Source organism: Pygocentrus nattereri, chromosome 12 (genome assembly GCF_015220715.1).
Source record: "Pygocentrus nattereri isolate fPygNat1 chromosome 12, fPygNat1.pri, whole genome shotgun sequence".
In the NCBI taxonomy this organism is placed as follows: Eukaryota; Metazoa; Chordata; class Actinopteri; order Characiformes; family Serrasalmidae; genus Pygocentrus; species Pygocentrus nattereri.
In genome coordinates this window covers 10,057,405-10,076,405 of record NC_051222.1, presented here as the reverse complement: position 1 = coordinate 10,076,405, position 19,001 = coordinate 10,057,405, and the positions used below count along the sequence as shown (strand labels likewise).

The following is a 19,001-nucleotide window of genomic DNA, read 5'->3' as shown; positions in this document are numbered from 1 at the left end:
CCCCTCAGACAGCACTGCCTTAAAAATCTGCATTCCTCTGTGATGGATATCACCACATTTTCTTAAAAATACTATAAAAAACTGTTGTCAATAAACCTCGTCTATCGCTGCATTCGCAGGTGCAAGTTAAGACAGTACTATGCCCAGTGGAAGTCATGCCAACGATGTCCAGAAATGCCGCCGACTTCTCTGAGCTAAAGCTCATCCGAAAGGGACAGATGCACAGTGGAAATGTATATTGTGGCCTGATCAATCAACATTTCAGAATATTTTTGGAAATAATGGGCGTTGTCATTTCTGGGCCAAAGAAGAAAACCATCCAGATTGTTACCAGCATAAAGTTCAAGAGCCAGAGTCTGTCATGGTATGGGGAGGGGTGGGTATTAGTGGATAATCTACATATCTGTGAAAGCACCATTAACATTAAAAGATATATACACATTGTGGGGCAACATATCGCTGTTGTTCGAAGAAAACCTTGTACCTCCATTTGACGTTTTTTAGTTTTGGACATAATTTGAATATATGTTACCTTTTATATTGTGTGTAAATTTCATGATGAATGGACTAAAAGAAATGACCCAAAATGATGTGGAAAAACATCTGGTTCCATTGACTTACACTAAATATAAAATGTGTTTTTACCGTCTCCCGTAAAGTTACCATTTTGGAGATACAAGGTTTTCTTCTGACAACAGCGATACGCTGCCTTATAGTCACCTTTTTTTTTTCAGGGATGTCCACGCTTATTTCGAATGACGACATCAAGCCACATTCTGCATGATACAAGCCCAAGGCTATGTAATCTGAGAGTGCAGGTGCTAGACTGGCTGGCCTGTGTCGCATTATTAAGCTAAAACATGACAACAAATGCTCTGTACAGTTCCACAGTTAAAGACTTGTACAGGAGAAGAATGGGAAAAAAACGTAAACCCCTGGTAAACCTGCTCCTGTCCCAACTTTCTTTGGAACATGTTGTAGGCATCAAATTTGGACTCATATATTTACAAAAAACAATAAAGTTCATAAGCGTAAAACATCAAATATTGTGTTTTGTACCATTTACAATGGAATACAGGTTGAACAAAATTTACTAATTCACTGCTTTCTGTTTTTAGTAGCGTTTCATGCACTGTCCTGACATTTCTGGAATTGGGTCAGTATAATGACCACTGTAATACTAGCTACGACTAACATGTTATAAAGACAACTCAGAAAAAATAAGCAAAATAAACCAAAAAGAACTAAGTGGCTCCATCTCAATACAATTTCATGACACTTCACTGTTTATTGACCTTGTTGTTTATCGAAGTTGAAGAATTGCAAGTGTTGAGAACTGACTTACGTTCATCCATAAAGCACTAAATGGCCATACTGATCAAAGTCTGCTGGGAAGGGCTTTAGGAAATAAAAGCTATAATACAATCAGTTTTGAGTGGCTGCTGGGGTTATTGGCCTAATACTGGCTCTAGGTTTAAGTGCACTTCCTCTAATTACTGCAGTCATGCACTTAAGCCCAAGCTGCTCTAGTTTTGCAAGTATATGGCACAGTCCTGTCTAGCCTTACACCCACCTCTGAATGCCAGCAATGGAATAAGCAAGTAATAGGAGTAGGAAATATATCAAAATATAATAACACAAAACATCTACATTGTATTACAACAGGACCATTTCTGGTGTTTTGCATGCTTGGCATATCTGGATTCAAACGGATTCAAAGACAACTTAAGGTTAAGTAACACTAAACAACTTTCAACCTTTATAACTTTTATGACCATGAAGTTTATAAATAACTACAATGTACTTGTCTTTATTTGTTAACTGTAGGGAGCGACTAAAGCACAAGCATGAAGTGGCCAAATTGGCTGATTACTTATCTTGTTTTCTAACTGTTGGTACTTAGTATCTCCCAAGTGACAACAGATGGGTTATTCTCACAAAACTAAAACCTTAATGTTTTCCTTTTTGGATATACAAACAATGATGCTTGGCTGAATATGATGCCTGTTTTTTTTCCCACAACATTTCTTTTGACAATCTGTACAATGTTGTCCAACAGTATTTTGTTGCATTACTCAAGCGCAAACACTAATTTTGCTGCAAACACATCACCTTCCCAGAAGCTATAAGGTCAGTGGGCAAAACATGGTACCACTGAGAATTAATTTGCTCTTCTAGTCTTTCTCAAAAAAGGACATGAACGGCAAACCAAGCAAAACCACAGTGATGGTTTAGCCTAATCAAATTAACACAGTATCAACCTGACCCTATATGTAGTCATCCAAGACATGTCAAGCAATCTTGGTTTATTTAGCTTATACGTGTTTGTATTTAATAGTATGTACAGTACACAACACAACACCACAACACAAACAAGTCTATCTGAGATCATTTCACAGTTTGAGGTGTGGGCATGCAGTTTGCACAATGCTAATTCATGGCTTTACTTGTTAACTAGGTTAGCCTTGTAAGCTCCAGGGCAAAGGAAGCAAAATTAAGTTTCCAAACATATCTTGGCTGACTGACTACGTAAGGTGGAAATTGGTGGGTAAGGCGGACATTGGGGAAATTTGGTCAAACAATAATCAAAATGCCACAATTCCACTAATTTTCCAAAATATCCGCATACATCCATATTTCCATATTTTCGGAGTGATTGTAGCACAAAAAAAAAAGGTTCATTTTCGACTCCAGTAGTGGTGAGGAGAACCAGGAGTTGCCATGTCAAAACACAAATACTGTATAACCACTTTATTTACTACCCAAAATGACCAGTGAATCTATCCAGGTTTTTATATATAATATTCAAAATGTAAAACAGTCAAGTTTTCTCAGAGGTCAATTCAGCCTTAAAAGGCCTTGGATGTACCTCTCCACCACTGATGGCCTGATCCTAAAACTATAATGAGATATTTTTTATTTCTTATTTATCAGGTAATGTGTTTGTTACCATTTAATGTGATCGCTTTCCCTAAGGGAGCCTTTAGAGGCCTTAAATTCTTCATCTGGTTCCCATCACCACCACTGTGAACAATTCTAATTAAGTAGAACACAGTATTTCATATCCAACCACTCTGAATGACTCTACATCTTAACCACTTCATTTAATCAACATTACAAACTAATTTGTATGTGTAATGTGGGTCACTCACTGGTTACGGTTAGAGCAATGTCTTTGATATCAGCGGTGATGTGCAGTCTTCCTCTCCTTTCTGTGTGATCAGTCCCACACAGGCTTGGAACGTTGGTCACACATCGCTTATGAATATTCATCATGCAGTCTGCGTAAACACATATTTTACATATGACGTTTCGCTCTGAATTACTCTCAAATACAATGTGATAAAGAAATCTGCAGCAAAAGATGCGAAAAACGTACAGTTTAATCTGAAACCCAAATATTTAATAAGTTTTAGGGCTGCATGATATACTGTTGCTAAATCATTACTGAAGATGCCTGTAAGATACAAATGAGCTTTTTTCATTTTTATTGTGCACTAATTAATTTGTTGGTATTTTGATGAGTTAAGGAGTTTACTTGATCCATCAAACATCAACAACAACCAAAAACATTTAGGAATATATTACCAAGCATATCACTGTTGCAATATGTAGCATTAAACCTTAATGTTGTATCATGCAGCTTCACTTAATGTACAGTACCGTTCAAAGGAATGTTTTCATTTGGTTTTATATTAAACACTTAAAGTATATGACACTCAGAAAAGCTTTCAAATAATTAGTAGGAAGCTGTAATTAAGATATAAATGTCTAGGATTATAATCAGAGCTGTAGAGGGTTCTAGCATAACGGAGAAAGCTGTAGAACATCAGGACTTATGCTATAAAAAAGGTGAACACCCAGAATGCCTCACAATTCATCAAAAAATGATGTTGGTTAATAGCATAATATAGAATTTTGAGTACATAGTTAAAAATCCTTGACATTCTGATTAAAAAAACTAAATCCAAGTTATTATTGTTTAAGAAATAAGAATTGTTACAACACAATTTGACAATTTGAGGCCGAATATGTGTTTCAATAAAAGAAATGAGGCTTTTAAAAATTCTCACCTTTTTGTATGAAGATTTTAACTTTAGTTGCTTTCAATTGAATTGTGGCTTAGAATTTTGAATATTTCTCATTTTATCTGTGATGCGTTTTCTTTGTTTTTAAAATTGTCCATTTAAATGAAAAAAAAAAAACAACAACAACAACAACAAGAGGTTTCACATATTTATATTTATTTCTATTTCTTTTTTTATTTATACTCTTCACAGACCTTATGCAAGCATTCCTTGCCATTACATGACATCAGCCACTAGAGGGCACTGTATGCAGGTTCAGCACTGGATGGCATTTGTGGCTTCAGTAATTGTATTTGTCAGTTCTCTGTGAGTGAATCTATTTTTATGTACTTACTGTCACATTTCATCCCCTGGTGTATAAGTCCATAGAGCAGAGATCCACAGTGGTCGCAGAACGTGGGACTGGAGTATGTGTGTACCTTAAATTTGTGTTTACTGCGGGGGTCCTGTAACACACACACACACACACACGGTTTGAATTTGTGTTCAGTCTGGCTTTTCTGTAAAACACTTATAGCAAACCAATTCAGATGAACACAGAAATATAGATACAATTCTAAAGAATGCTTCATATCAGCCGATTACTGTGCAATGCTTGCACTGATCGTGATGGAAGCTTAAAACTGATTAGAATAACATTCTTTTTTAAGTATGAAAATTTTCAGGCTAATTTCAAATGGAAAAGAAAAATATAAACAAAGAACAATAACAACAAAGAAAGGATTAATGTTTTGTTTTTATTGTCAATTTAGTTTTTAATATATAAGAAGTTCTATTTTTATTTTATTTCATATTTTTGTTTGTTTTTGTAGTTTCTTGTTTGAGCATTTTTATCTTTACTGATTGTGTTATCTTTATCATTTTCTTTTGCAAATGTTTATTATTAAATATTTGTATTATGCCATATTTTGCCATTTTATATGTATTGCTTTATAAGAACAATAATATGAAGCAGCATGAGAATGAGAAAAACAATCACTTAACAACAAAAAACATTTCTTATTGTCGATATTTTTTAATTACTGTATTGTATTTGTTAATTTACATTTGTTTTTTTTCTGAGCTTCTCTTTTTGCCCATATTATTGATTTTATTTGTTACATTTTTAGCACATTTTCTTCTATTTTATTTATTAATGTTTTCTGTTTTTCTCTCAAGCTGGATTTTATTTGCCTTTTTCCTTGGAAAGTACTTTCATCTATGACAACAGTTACACTAATTCATTTATGAAAAAATCATCATTGAATCATTGCAAGGTAAGAAAACCACAATCCTTGTGTGCGAAGAATCCATTACAGTCCTACGATCACTGTGTTAAATAAACACTATATCTCAATGAAGTATCTGGATGCCCCTCTAACTAGTGACTTCACCTACTTCAAGGTGCCCCCCATTGCTGACACTATATAAACTCAATGTATAACCTTTATAGAAAAGCATTGCTAATAAAACGGGATCCTCTGGAGCAGCTGCACATGAGCCTTATAGGAGGATTCCACTGATTTTCTAAAATAGCTATATAATTAAATGCTCCACTCCAAAGAAACCTGCAGAGGCAGAATTGTATGTAGTAACGATGGTAGGAACCAGACATCCAAAGCTCCCTCGCAGAAAATGATTATAAATGGTTCCAAATATCCTTCCTGATGTCCGAGACGCTGTTTTACAATACTTAGAACATTTTGGCCTAAAATCCATTCATGGTGGAGGGGTACATGGAAGGTGTTGTAAGGCAAAAAATAGTTCCCAAAGAAAACTTATTTTTCAAACTCATCAGTATAAGATATAAAACATTCAGAAGACACATGTAGGTTTCACTGGTGAAATGGCTATAATTGTGTTAACACTGCGGCCTCTGGTTCCCATCACCACCACTGTAAAGACAATGAGATGGTTAATCAAATGAGTTCACATCTCAACTATTGAATTATGAAGAAAGGGTGAAAACCGGGCGGAATTCCTTTTGGAAAAAGTTGGAAAGTTTTGGACACTTGCGCGATGATCAAAGTTCAACTATTCAGCCGTCTCAGTCATTAACTTCATTAACTCTGTTGACAAGTGTTCACTGAGCCTCTGACCTCCCAGATTCATCAAGTAAGAGGCAAAGTTCAACGGCTAACTCCTTCCTCCATCGGGAAAGGGAGCTGCGGTTACAGTCAGAGCTAGAATGTCCGAGAATAAGTGAGAGTGTCAGCGTTTCAGCAGTGATCATATGGACATCCAAAAGAGAGCTGCATGAAACCTGCTGTGAAAGTGCAACCAATCAGCATCTCATGCTTCACCGGTGACCTGTTGCCACACAGGAACTGTTAGGCCTACGCTGCTTATGCAAATGAGATACTGTAATTCTTTTATGAATTGTTTTGAGCCGAGCTCAGGCTTGTGTGACCAGATCCCTTCGCAACTGTGCATGTGTACATGTTTACAACAGCTCTGAGGACTGACACGATTGGCTGCCTGGCGCAGATAGAGCCGCACTCAGGAAGTGTCTTTTTTGTGAGCGCGCTCACATGTTGGAAGGAAGCTATGGTATAAATAGACTTTAGAGAAAAGAGTGAGAGAAGATGTCTCTCCCCGTGTGTGTGAGAGGGTGGGTGGGTATGTGTATGTATGCCCGTGTGTTGTTGGAATAGAGGAGCTACCACACAGTATGTATTAATCATACTGCAAGTATATAGTACAGTCATTGGAAAAGCCTCAGTCATATTACGTTTACAGAGGACAAACTTAAATATTATATTTGCGAATTCTATTTGTTTACAGAGTTTGTCAAACTGGGAAACAGAAAATATAACTTTTATATAACGCCATAACTTTTGCACAGGCCTCATATTATGTTTATATTTTTAACCCAAATATGTCAAATTCAGCAAATAAAATGTGGAGAAATCTGTAGAAGATTGACCATGCTAGATTAGACCAAGACTGCATATATATGTACTTTTTAAATGTTATTTAATCAGAAAATACATAATTAATAATAAATAATTAACCATTTACCTCAGCACAAAATGTTCTTTTATTCATTGATTTTACTTTATTGATCTACTTTTAGTAACTTTTGGTTAGGTTTAAGTATAGACACAGCAATATAATATAGATAGGATGACAGAAAATGCCTATAAAGGAATAAAAAGTGTGTGTATTAGGGAAGGACAGGGTTGGAATACAAGTATTGGGAAAATATATCCAGAATACACAAATTAAGAATTCATATTCAATCAAAGTTACAATTTGAGGAAGCTGTTTTCAGATTACAGTTACCTTTTATGTTGTAGGAGAACGGTATTAGGAGAACGGTATTAAGAGAACAATTTTATAATACTTATGAACAAAAAAAGAAATATATTATCTATGTCATTCTATGGAAATGCCCATTTTTGTGTCCCTAAAATTTACAGATATATTACACTTGATAAATGCTGAAACTGATATATTACACTGTTAAATGTTGAAAAAATGTTAGGTTTACAAGTGTTTTATATATACACACACACACACACACACACACACACACTGTACATATACACAATTCCAATGAAGTTGGGACGTTGTGTAAAACAAATAAAAACAGAATGCGATGATTTGCAAATCCTTTTCAACCTATATTCAATTGAATACACTACAAAGACAAGACATTTAATGTTCAAACAGATAAACTTTAGCACTAATTTTCACTAATGTTCCAAAGAAGTTAGTGCAGGCACAAGAAAAGACTGGGGAAGTTGAGGAATGCTCACAAAACACCTGTTTGGAACATTCCACAAGTGAACAGGTTAATTGGAAACAGGTGAGTGTCATGACAGGGCGAGTTTCACCACTTTGTTAACAACTGCTTGAGCAAATAGTCCAACAGTTTAAGAACAACGTTTCTCAATGTGCAACTGCAAGGAATTTAGGGATTTCATCATCTACAGTCCATAATATCATCAAAAGATTCAGAGAATCTGGAGAAATCTCTGCAGGTAAGCGGCGAGGCAGAAAACCAACATTGGATGCCCGTGACCTTCGATCCCTCAGGTGGCACTGCATTAAAAACCAACATCATTCTGTAATGGATATTCCCACATGGGCTCAGGAACACTTCAGAAAACCACTGTCAGTGAACACAGTTTGTCGCTCCATCTACAAGTGCAAGTTAAAACTCCACCATGCAAAGCGAAGCCACATATCAACAACATCCAGAAACAACGCCGGCTTCTCTGGGCCTGAGCTCATCTGAGATGGACTGACGCAAAGTGGAAAAGTGTCCTGTGGTCTGACGAGTCCACATTTCAAATTGTTTTGGAAATCATGGACGTCGTGTCCTCCAGGCCAAAGAGGAAAAGGACTGTCTGGATTGTTATCAGCGCAAAGTTCAAAAGCCAGCATCTCTGATGGTGTGGGGGGGTGTTAGTGCCCATGGCAGGGGTAACTTGCACGTCTGTGAAGGCATCATTAATGCTGAAAGGTACGTACAGGTTTTGGAGCAACATATGCTGCCATCCAAGCAACGTCTTTTTCAGGGACATCCTGCTTATTTCAGCAAGACAATGCCAAGCCACATTCTGCACATGTTACAACAGCGTGGCTTCATAGTAAAAGAGTGCGGGTACTAGACTGGCCTGCCTGCAGTCCAGACCTGTCTCCCTTGAAAATGTGAAGCGGAAAATATGACAATGGAGACCCCGACCCAAGCAAGAATGGGAAAGAATTCAACAATTAGTGTCCTCAGTTCCCAAACGCTTACTGAGTGCTGTTAAAAGGAAAGGTGATGTAACACAGTGGTAAACACGCCTCTGTCCCAACTTCTTTGGAAAGTGTTGCAGACATCAAATTCAAAATGAGTGAATATTTGCAAAAACAATAAAGTTTATCTGTTTGACCATTAAATATCTTGTCCTTATAGTGTATGCAATTGAATATAGATTGAAAAGGATTTGCAAATCATCGTATTCTGTTTTTATTTTTATTATATATATATATATATATATATATATATATATATATATATATATATATATATATAAAAAACAATGTGTTATTTTAACAAATATACCTTCTTGAGCGTCAATTTAGCAATATTGATTTTTAAATCAATTATCTAAAATTCCAAGCACCTCAGAAGCTCATGCCCACAGTCATGTGTAATGTCATGTGTAAATATGTCAGTGACATATTTTTAAGAAGAAAAAAAAAAAATTCTGCTATTTTAACTACAATAATCAATATATGACTATGAAATTTAATTAAATGACAAAGAAAACAAATGCCAAATAGATATTAAATATGTAATGAAAGTTGTGGTCGCCAGGAGTCGTGTCACTGGTGTTAGTGCATAACAAAACCTCTTATTTTAAAATAAGTCACACTGATGGCGGTATTGTCTTCCTCTTACCTGTTTTCTGAGGATCTAATCAAATTCTTCATGAAATGTATTAACAAAATATTTGCATGAAGAAAACAGTAATAGCGTAGAACAGTAAATGTATTCAGGATACATTACTTTTTATGTATTGTACCATGATTCATTTAGAACAGAATATTCAAAATTCAGCCATCAATACTTTTTCAAAGTATTTTGCCCAAACCTGTGCACAGGTTGACTGTTCTAGGTGTTGAATGAAATCACTCTTTGGGGATATACAGTCTAACACTTCAGAGAAATGCTATTAAGTTTTTAGAATTTAGAACCATGTCACTGTGTTTGCACACTGTGAAATTAGACCTCTGCATTTAACCCATCCATGCAGTGAAACACCCACATACATACACACTAGTGAACACACACACTAGGGGGCAGTGAGCACACTAGCCCGGAGCAGTGGGCAGCCCTATCCACGGCGCCTGGGGAGCAACTGGGGGTTAGGTGTCTTGCTCAAGGGCACTTCAGTTATGGACTGTCAGCCGAGGGGATCGAAGGTTAACTTTCCGGTCGCAGGGCTGGTTCCCCAACCTCCAGCCCCAAACTTGACAAACTAGCATGTTTGCACATTCATCCACTGAGGATACACAAAAATATTACATAGAACCCGCCGTCTACGGTTGCTGGTGAGTTATAGCATTAGCGTTATCTAATTAGCTCATCTGAAAGCTCCAAGCTTTATATGACACCAAAACCTACTGATTGAACAATTTCCTTTGGCTGTGAATAATAAAACTACCAAGTTCCTTATTTTCTGAGCTTTCTAGCACAGTTTTTGGACGTGTTCAATGAAAAGATATTTCTTTTTGTCAATGTATCGACACACTAGCACGTTAGCACATTTATCCACTGAGGAGAAAAGTTATGGCAAGTTGTAGTGTCAGCGCTAACTTATTAGCTCATCTAATCTCATTTACTTGAAGTTTTTTATCTGACATGAAAACCTACTGAATTAACCTGCAGTGACAAAGTTTTCTTTTGGCTATATTTCAATAATAAAACTGATAACACTCTTTTTCTTAGCCTTCTAGCGCTAGTGCTCCAGTATATGGCTACGTACTATGAAAATGTATGTGTATTGTCAATGTACCTCGACAAATTAGCATGTTAGCGCATTCGTCCACTGAGGAGACAGTTTAGGGTAAGTTGTAGTGTCAGCATTAGCTTCTCAGTTCACCTGACTTTGGTTACTGAATGTGTTATCTGAGACAAAACCTACTAAATGAACCTGCAGTGACAATTTTATTTTGGCTATTTTTTAATAATAAAACTGCTAAATTACCGACTTTCTTCGCCTTCTAGCGCTAGTGCTCCAGTATATGGCTACGTACTATGAAAATATATGTGCATTGTCAATTTACCTCAACAAACAAGCATGTTAGCACATTCGTCCACTGAGGAGGAAAGTAATGCTAAGCTGTCATGTCGGCGTTCGCTTATCAGTTCACCTGACTTGGGTTGCTTTTATCAGACATGAAAACCTACAGTGACATTAACTGACAGTCTTCCTTGGGCTATTTTTGAGTAAAAAAAACAAGATTTAGAATGTATACCTTCGTTTGCTGCTAAACTTTCAAGCTAAGTTACTAATTTTATTACCCCTGTTGCACCAGTGCAGGAGTTTATGGCTTTTAGCACAATACAGCTATTAGACTATTAGCTTATCAAGGAGCAACTTCCGTTACTCAAAGCTTTAACCAGTTTTCAAATGCAAATTGCTAAATTTTCCTTTGTGACTGTTTTTAGCCACCTGACACCAGAGCTAAGGCTTACTATGGCTGTGTATTATGAGTAGAAACTATGACGCGGTATATTATTTTGATTGTTTGGTTAACCGAATATCCGTTCACACTCAAACATCTAAATTAGTCCGATTACATATACGTAGTGGGTATGTATGGTTTGTTGCTTAGTCATGTGGGGATGGCATTTTTTTTATCTGTAGAGGAAGTGCATTGTACTATGAGGAAGGACAGAGAAAGAGAGAGCGAGAGAGCACGAGTGAGAGACAGACACAGACAGAGTGAGAGAAACGTAGACTTACGTCTGATGCAGGCCCCTTGTCTGCTCCTGGACAGGAGAAAGTGACGAACTCATGGCAGCGTTTGTGCACCACAAAACAGCACACTAAAGGAAGAAAAAGGAGTAGAACACATGAGCTTCGCATTTCAATGCACGTGGAACTCTGCAGCTAAGCACTGAGGACTATTCTTAGAATATAAAGAAAAAGAGCTGCGAATTTGTTCAACCCTCTTGGACAAGAAGCCTCGACATTTCCACAAAATTCTTGTCAGAGAACTTGGCTCGTTCACTGTAAAACACTGATTAGATATGTATTCTTCTATTTGCTCATGACCTTCAGGTTTCACATGCTCAGTCTGAGGCAGGGGTGTCAAACTCAACCACTAAAATGGCCATATTAATAAACCTCAGCAAATTCGCGGGCCAGCTTTCATTTTCACTTAACATTTTGCCAATTCAATATTTGTTTATACAAAATACACCAACACTGCAACTGCAAAAAGGGAATTAAATACTTCTTCCATAATAATCCTTATAAAAAAATTGTTTAAACTTGCCTGCTTGAACCAGACACCAGGCTTTTTTTTTTTTTTTTTTTTGTGTAACCGATGTCCCAAAGACTGTTTTGGGCCAAGGGGGTTGGAACACTGAAGTGCATACTGGGGACTGTATTGCACCTAATGGTGAAACAGACCAGTAAGAACAAAAAAATGAATAGAATTTCGCAGGCCGAACAGGACTGTGACATGAGCCTGGGGGCATTGTGTTTGACACATGGGGTCTAAAGAGCGTGAGGACCCAGTTTCAACCTTCTAAAGTGTCTATTTATTCAATTAGACCAATAGAAAAAAAAATGTCAAACACCATTAAGGTGCTAGTCTATCAATGCAAGCCTATAAAGTACATGTAGTTTATATAGCACTACAAAAAATCCCAACTTGTATATTGTATTAGCTGCATTATTTGAACCCTGCAGCTGCGTGAACATTTCATGATGGATGGACCAGAAAAGCTCCAAAGTGATCTCCTGACATTAACTCATGTTTTGCCTTCACATGCAAACTGACCATTTCGAAGACACATTTTTGAGGCCACGACATGCACAGCAAGTACTTTTTGACGTCTGCAAAAAACCTGCTCTCGACCAGGTGCTCAGACGAGTAAAACCTTCTGCTTTACTTTCTGTACTTTCCAAATGTAACATGAGAGAGTTTGAGGTGGGGCTGCTGAAAAGCTGCTTGAAGAACAACAACAGCTTTCATTACAAATGATGGTCATTGACTCTAGTGTAATCATTGCATGTTATTATGTTCTAGCACCATTTAAACGTACAATTCTACACACTGTACTTTTAACCTCAGGACAAAAAGTCGGTGCTACAATTATTGCGAAATAAACAGGAAGTGAGTAGCATTTTGCAAAGCAACAATGTGATTGCATCATTGAGGGTCTTTCTCGAGACTTCTTTATTTTTTCTTTTCTTATGAAAGGACTGATGTCAAATATAGGCAGCTTTAGACGGAAATGTGGTGGAGCAGCGGAATGAAGCACTTCAGATGGTTTAAAGTTGAGATGGGAGGCAATTTATAGCAAAAAAAGTGGGCAATATAGCAAAAACATACCACATGAACGGTGGGAGACCTTCAAGGACTAATAATCTGTCATACAGTTTTACAATAGAGTTATTATGCTGGTTATGATTAAATGGGCTTTGTAGTATTACAATAAAAAGATCTGGTTGGAAGCAAGGTCTCCCACTGGTTAGGACTTCAGGAGCTGGAGTGAAGGCCTTACACTATAATTTACATCCGGACATAAATGGCAGCACTAAATAATTCCCATTTATTAGCAGGACTAAAAATTCTCATTTTATTTCCAATGTGATCCCCAATAAAAAATGCGATAAATTTCATGAGAAAAAAGAAAAATACATCACTCCAAGTTTTCTAGATGTCCTTGAGAAGTCACTGATGGCAAATTAGCTGTAGTCTAACAAGGTTTCATTTATTCACTACAAATGAAAAAACGCTGGTGGCACCTTTTTGCTAGGGTACCCTATTGAGTCGCTGTACAACATCTGCATACAAGGTAAAATGCAGGTTTAATTAATGTTGCCAGCTTCAAATTAGACGTATGCAACGTAATTCACAAGCTTCAGATGTTCGTATTAAAATGGATAAAAAGAAGATGAACCTAAAAATAATCTAAAATGGATGCTTGACGATGTTTTCCTAATATATAACATGCTTCACGATATTTCTTTTTTTCCCCTGAGGTTTGTGAACAAGTGGGAATGGACAAAATGGACAAGCAAGCTAGGAGTACATTTATTATGTGCAAACATAAATTCTTTAATAAGAAATGACAATAAAGAAATCAAACATTTGGTAAATTAAAACATGACCGTATAATTGCCTGATATCCAGTCAGCTAGTTGCTGTACATTTGTTCTTTTTTAGTTTTCAGGGAAGATTTTATTCAAACAGTAGTGGTTCAAGGTGAGTGGGCAGGGCTAAACTGCTGTAGGGTTAGGCAAATATATCATCATTGTTGGGACGAAACCTCACATCTGTTGTTTTATATAACTTGAGAATATTAAATGCCCTTAACACTGCAAACGTCACGATGAATGGACCGGTAGAAACTGTTCAAAGCTACTTGGGAAAAAATATTTTTACATTAACATCCTTTACAAGTTATGAATGTTATTTCCTCCTGCTGACAAGTTATCATTTTGGACATATAAAGTTTTATTTTGAAATTGGATTAAAAATGAGCTGCTTATTAAATTTTGCAGCTTAGTAACCACACATGGACTGTATGGACTGTGGAGAGAATATGTTCTGAAAAGGTATTAATTTGCATTCAGTTTTTAAACTTATTATATTTTACTTTTTAAAAAGTGAGACCATTTTTGTTTTGGGGCCTTTGAGACCAAAGTTGTCAATAGGTACTCAGAAATACTGACAATAGGTACTCAGAAAACTGTCCTGTGATATTTGCATACAGTTCTGTGCCAAAGTTTGGGCACCCTGGTCAAATTCCATGTTTTGTTGATTTGTGTAAATAAGAGAACACAATTCTCTACAAAGAACACACTTTTCCACCCACTTTAATGTCCAATTACTGTTTACTTGCTGAATTTAACATAAAATGTGGCATATGCGAAAGTAATGGCACAATCTACTATTTAGATTTGGCTTAGATGTTTTCCAACATATTAAAATCTGGCAAATAAATAGACATTCCACACTAAAATATGCAGAAAAATGCCATTTTAAGCTCCCTGTAGGAGATGTGTTAACTTATTTTAACTCCTCACCCACTCGTAACTCTATAGGCCTGAGAATGAGCAACATTCATGGCTCGGAAAGACATGAAGACTGATTTAACTCTATAGGCCTTCAAATCCTAGGGAAACTCCTGCATTAATAATTCATCTTACTATTAAATATGCAGCATTGGACAAATTATTCATGACTTTGACAGCTTTACAGCGAGTGAGAAAATCTGGGAGTCTGTAAGCAAGTGTCTTTTGTGACAAATCTAACACATGCGTGTGCACACATGTTGGTTTCTCCCGAAGAGCCTGCAGGACCTGAGAGGCCAGGGGAGGAAAAGAAAAGAAAAGAAAAAAAAACACAGCAAGAAGCAAAGAATGTAGCTATAAACACACACACACACACACAAACGGTTTCCAGAAAGGTGAGTCACAGAGCTCAACATACACACATCACCTCAAGCTTTACATACACTAGGCGCAGTGTGCGGTCATTACTGTCATTTACATGCACAGAAAGAAGAGATTGGGCTGATAACAATCAGTGTATGAGTCTCTCTTACAAGTTACTGTACCATTTCTCTTTCGTTCTCTTTTTCCCTCTTTCCTTTCCCTCTTCTCTTTCTTTACTGTCTTCCAGAGAACCGTTCCAAGAGATTTCCACAGCAATCTGTCAGCTGTTGCCTAGCAACAAGGCCTAAGGGTTAAACAGGGTAGAACCACCCACTCCTCTAAATGACAAGTATAACATCCAGTCCCTCTCTCTCTCTCTCTCTCTCTCTCTCTCTCTCTCTCTCTCTCTCTCTCTCTTTCTCACATACACACACTGGCATGCACATTTTATGGCAATAAGCCACGCGTCTCCATCTCAAAGCACTTGTCATTAAAGACAAACTGTAATGCGAAGTACAAAATGTGCATGATTTACTTACTACTGTATAGCTGCACCTTGTAGTTCTACAGTTTCAGACTGTAGTCCATCTGTTTCTCAGCACATATAACACCTGTGATCCAGATCATCAGTCCACTGAATTCACGTATGGCATTAGTGTGTGTGGTGCTGGTGCGAATGGATTAGACACAGCAGTGGAGTTTTTAAGCCTTAAGTCTCCACTCACTTTCCACTCTATTAGACACTCCTACAAAGTTGGACCACCTTTTAAATGTAAAGTCAGAGACTGTAGCTCATCTGCTGCTGCACAGTGTGAACTGGTCTTCCTTTAGTCCTTTATCATTGGTCACAGGATGCCACTGCAGTGCTGAGAGCGATCCACCACCCAAATAATGCCAGCTCTGTGGGGGTCCTGACCATTGAAGAACAGTGAATAGAATGTAGAGAAACAGATGGACTAGTCTGTAACTGTAGAACTACAAAGTGCTCTTTTATGGTAAGTGGAGCTAATATAATGGACAATGAATGTAAATACAGGAAGATGTACTGAATAAAGTGACTGGCCGCTGCGCAGCTTTTGGAACTGGTTTGGTGAGCCTACCTTGCACTACAACAATAAAGGACAGCATGGCGACTGTATGGTAACAGAGTGCCTACATTGCTTAACCCATGCTAACAGCTCAAATATGCTAACTCATTTATGACATCGACATTTAACGGCGTAAGGAGGAAAGGCGAACCTAAAGTTAAAGCGTCTTTTTTGAATCTTCTGTTCCACCTTAAATTAAGCAGCAGTTACATGTTGCTGCAGCTCCATTTAAGGTGGAATGGGAAATTGGTAGTAGTTCAAGTAGCTGCTCAGTGCTGATTTTGAATGATTTGGGATGTTAATAGCTACTGATCTGCACCACTATTTGGTTGTAGAGATCAGATTCTGGGCTTTGGAGTTATTGAGCCATCTTAGTAAATCCTTCTGACTCATTTCAGCCAGAAGAGCACGTTATAAGGAAGCACAAGTTACGATTGTAAATGATCTTGTCGTACAGTTTTGTTCACCTAATGCAGACAATACACTTCTGTTTATATTCTTTTTTATTTTGTCTTCTAAGAACATGACTCGTGCCAGTTATTCATTCAACAAGCACTACTGTCTTTTTGGGATAGCAGTGAAAATTACAAAGTTAATAAGTGAGTAAGTTTTGGGAATTACCAAAGTTGGGAAGTTGGGAATTACCAAAAAATAAATACAACACAAAAATACATGTTCATCTTAGCATTTCTTTTCAAATCCTGCATCAAAAATGTATCACATACTGATGCAAAAACATAATAAAATTTGCATATATGTAAGCTGAGCAAATCTTCATCTTTTTCAATTAACTAATCAATTAAATTGTTCTATTTTTTTCTAGTCAAACTTTATACAATGCTGTTGATTCTGAGTATGAATATGCATTATTTTAGCTAAATTACTTACACTTGCAATATACTTCCTTAAAATACGGACAGTGAATATAGTGTCGAAGGCTGTGGTCACCAGCCCTGCTCCTGGAGATCTCCCATCCTGCGGAGTCCACTTCCACCAACTGGATCATGTGAACTATTGGCTGGAGCTCAATCTTGAAAGACCTCAGATCTCCAGGAGCAGGAATGAAAACCCCTGTTCTAAGGTGTCTCATAGTCAACAACACTATTCTTGTGTGCTGCTTTTTAAAATCAAGGCCAGTTTTAGAACAGATAACTGATTATATTTTTGTGTTCTGAATTACTAAACAGCTGCACAAAAGACTAGACTGATCAAAACTATAAAATGTACCGCAAGCCAGAACTACTGGAGGAACACAGAAGAGGGGAAAAAGGTTATAGTGGGGATGAGTAGTAACTATTCCCACTATATATTTGGAAAAAAATTGCAGTCAACTTAAATAACTGCAGTCAGCTCAAATAATTGCAAGCATCTGAAATAACTGTGATAAACTCTGTAACTGTGACCGGTCTACTTCTATCTACAACTGTTACACAACAAAAAGGCACTGTAAGAAAATGTTTACATATAAAGTTAAATCAAGATACATTTTTAAAAAGACATATTATAAAATTTAGACTTTTCTTGTTGGGTATTGTGATTTTTTATTAAAATGGCAGTAAAGCATAAAAATGTCTTGATAATAAATATTTTGTGGGAAAAAAAATGTATAAATCTTTTTTTCAAATGTTTCTGCATGAAAATTAGCCATTTCAGTTTTTTTCATAAATTGGACCTAAAAGTTCATCAGATTTTCACACAAGTACATAGAACCAAATTAAACAAATGAGACAAAAATATTAGACTTGCTCACTTAATTCACTGAAAATCTGTTTTAGATCAAATTTATGCAGAAATATATAGAAAATTCTAAAGGGTTTGCAAACTTTCAAGCACCTGTGTGTGTGTGTGTGTGTCTGTGTGTGTAAAAAATCTCTCTTCAGTACCTCCATTGTTTGATCCAAAAGAAAAAACATAGCACTTATAGAAGTTAGAAAACTGTAAAAAAAAAAAAGAAAAAGAAAAAAAAAAAAAGCATTTTTGATGTTTAACACAACTGTTGAACATTTCAACATTGCAGAACTTCATTCAAGCAGTGAGACACCAAAGGCAGGCCACATTTCACCCTTATTTACATACGTATACAGTAAATGAACCCATCAACAAACACCTAAGCCTCGCAGTAAAGGGAACGCTAATATTCAAATGGATGAAATCCAGTCTTAAAAGCTTCTTTGGCTTAGCAGTTCGGCTGTTTTCTGCTGTTTTCCTTTCATTTTCAGTGGTGTAACAACGTGCACACATTATGTTTACAGTAGGGGACAAACAAAGCGATTGCAAGTTTAGTGGCCTGAGCCAAGTATGCCAAGAATGTAGATAATGACTATTGACTATTATCATCCACATCAAAGGAGGCCCACTATGGAAGGTTGTTGTTTAAAATAAAAACTTGAAGTTTCCTCTCATATAGAAGAGAAATGTACATGTACAATGTATTTACCAAAAGTTGAAAATGTATGAAAATGACCAATTTTTTTTTCTTAATGTACATTAGTGTTTGGAATACATTTTAGAACGAAACAGTGTTTTTGAAATATATTTCACACGTGAGGAAATATATGCCCATTTCTTTTTGGTAACTGCAGTGGTGAAACTCAATCCAATCTACTGAGAAGTTAAAGATTAATTAAAAATTTCACACAAGCCGTTTGACTTTGATTACAGGCATGAGGTAGCTAATGCAGACAGAGAGGAATACCCTAGATGGAGAAAAGCCCTAAATGACTGCT

General features: G+C 36.7%; 1 protein-coding gene across 2 annotated transcripts in view; it reads right to left on the bottom strand.

The window, feature by feature from the left end:
• The window catches only part of prkcba (protein kinase C, beta a), a 71,301-nt gene that overhangs the window by 35,882 nt on the left and 16,418 nt on the right, over nt 1–19,001 (bottom strand). For both annotated transcript variants that reach the window (XM_017717284.2, XM_017717283.2), the window contains exons 3-5: nt 11,537–11,619; nt 4,423–4,534; nt 3,153–3,281 (exon numbers count right to left, since the gene is read on the bottom strand). In XM_017717284.2, the coding sequence (XP_017572773.1) occupies nt 3,153–3,281; nt 4,423–4,534; nt 11,537–11,619 (324 nt within the window). The remainder of the gene's footprint in view (nt 1–3,152; nt 3,282–4,422; nt 4,535–11,536; nt 11,620–19,001) is intronic.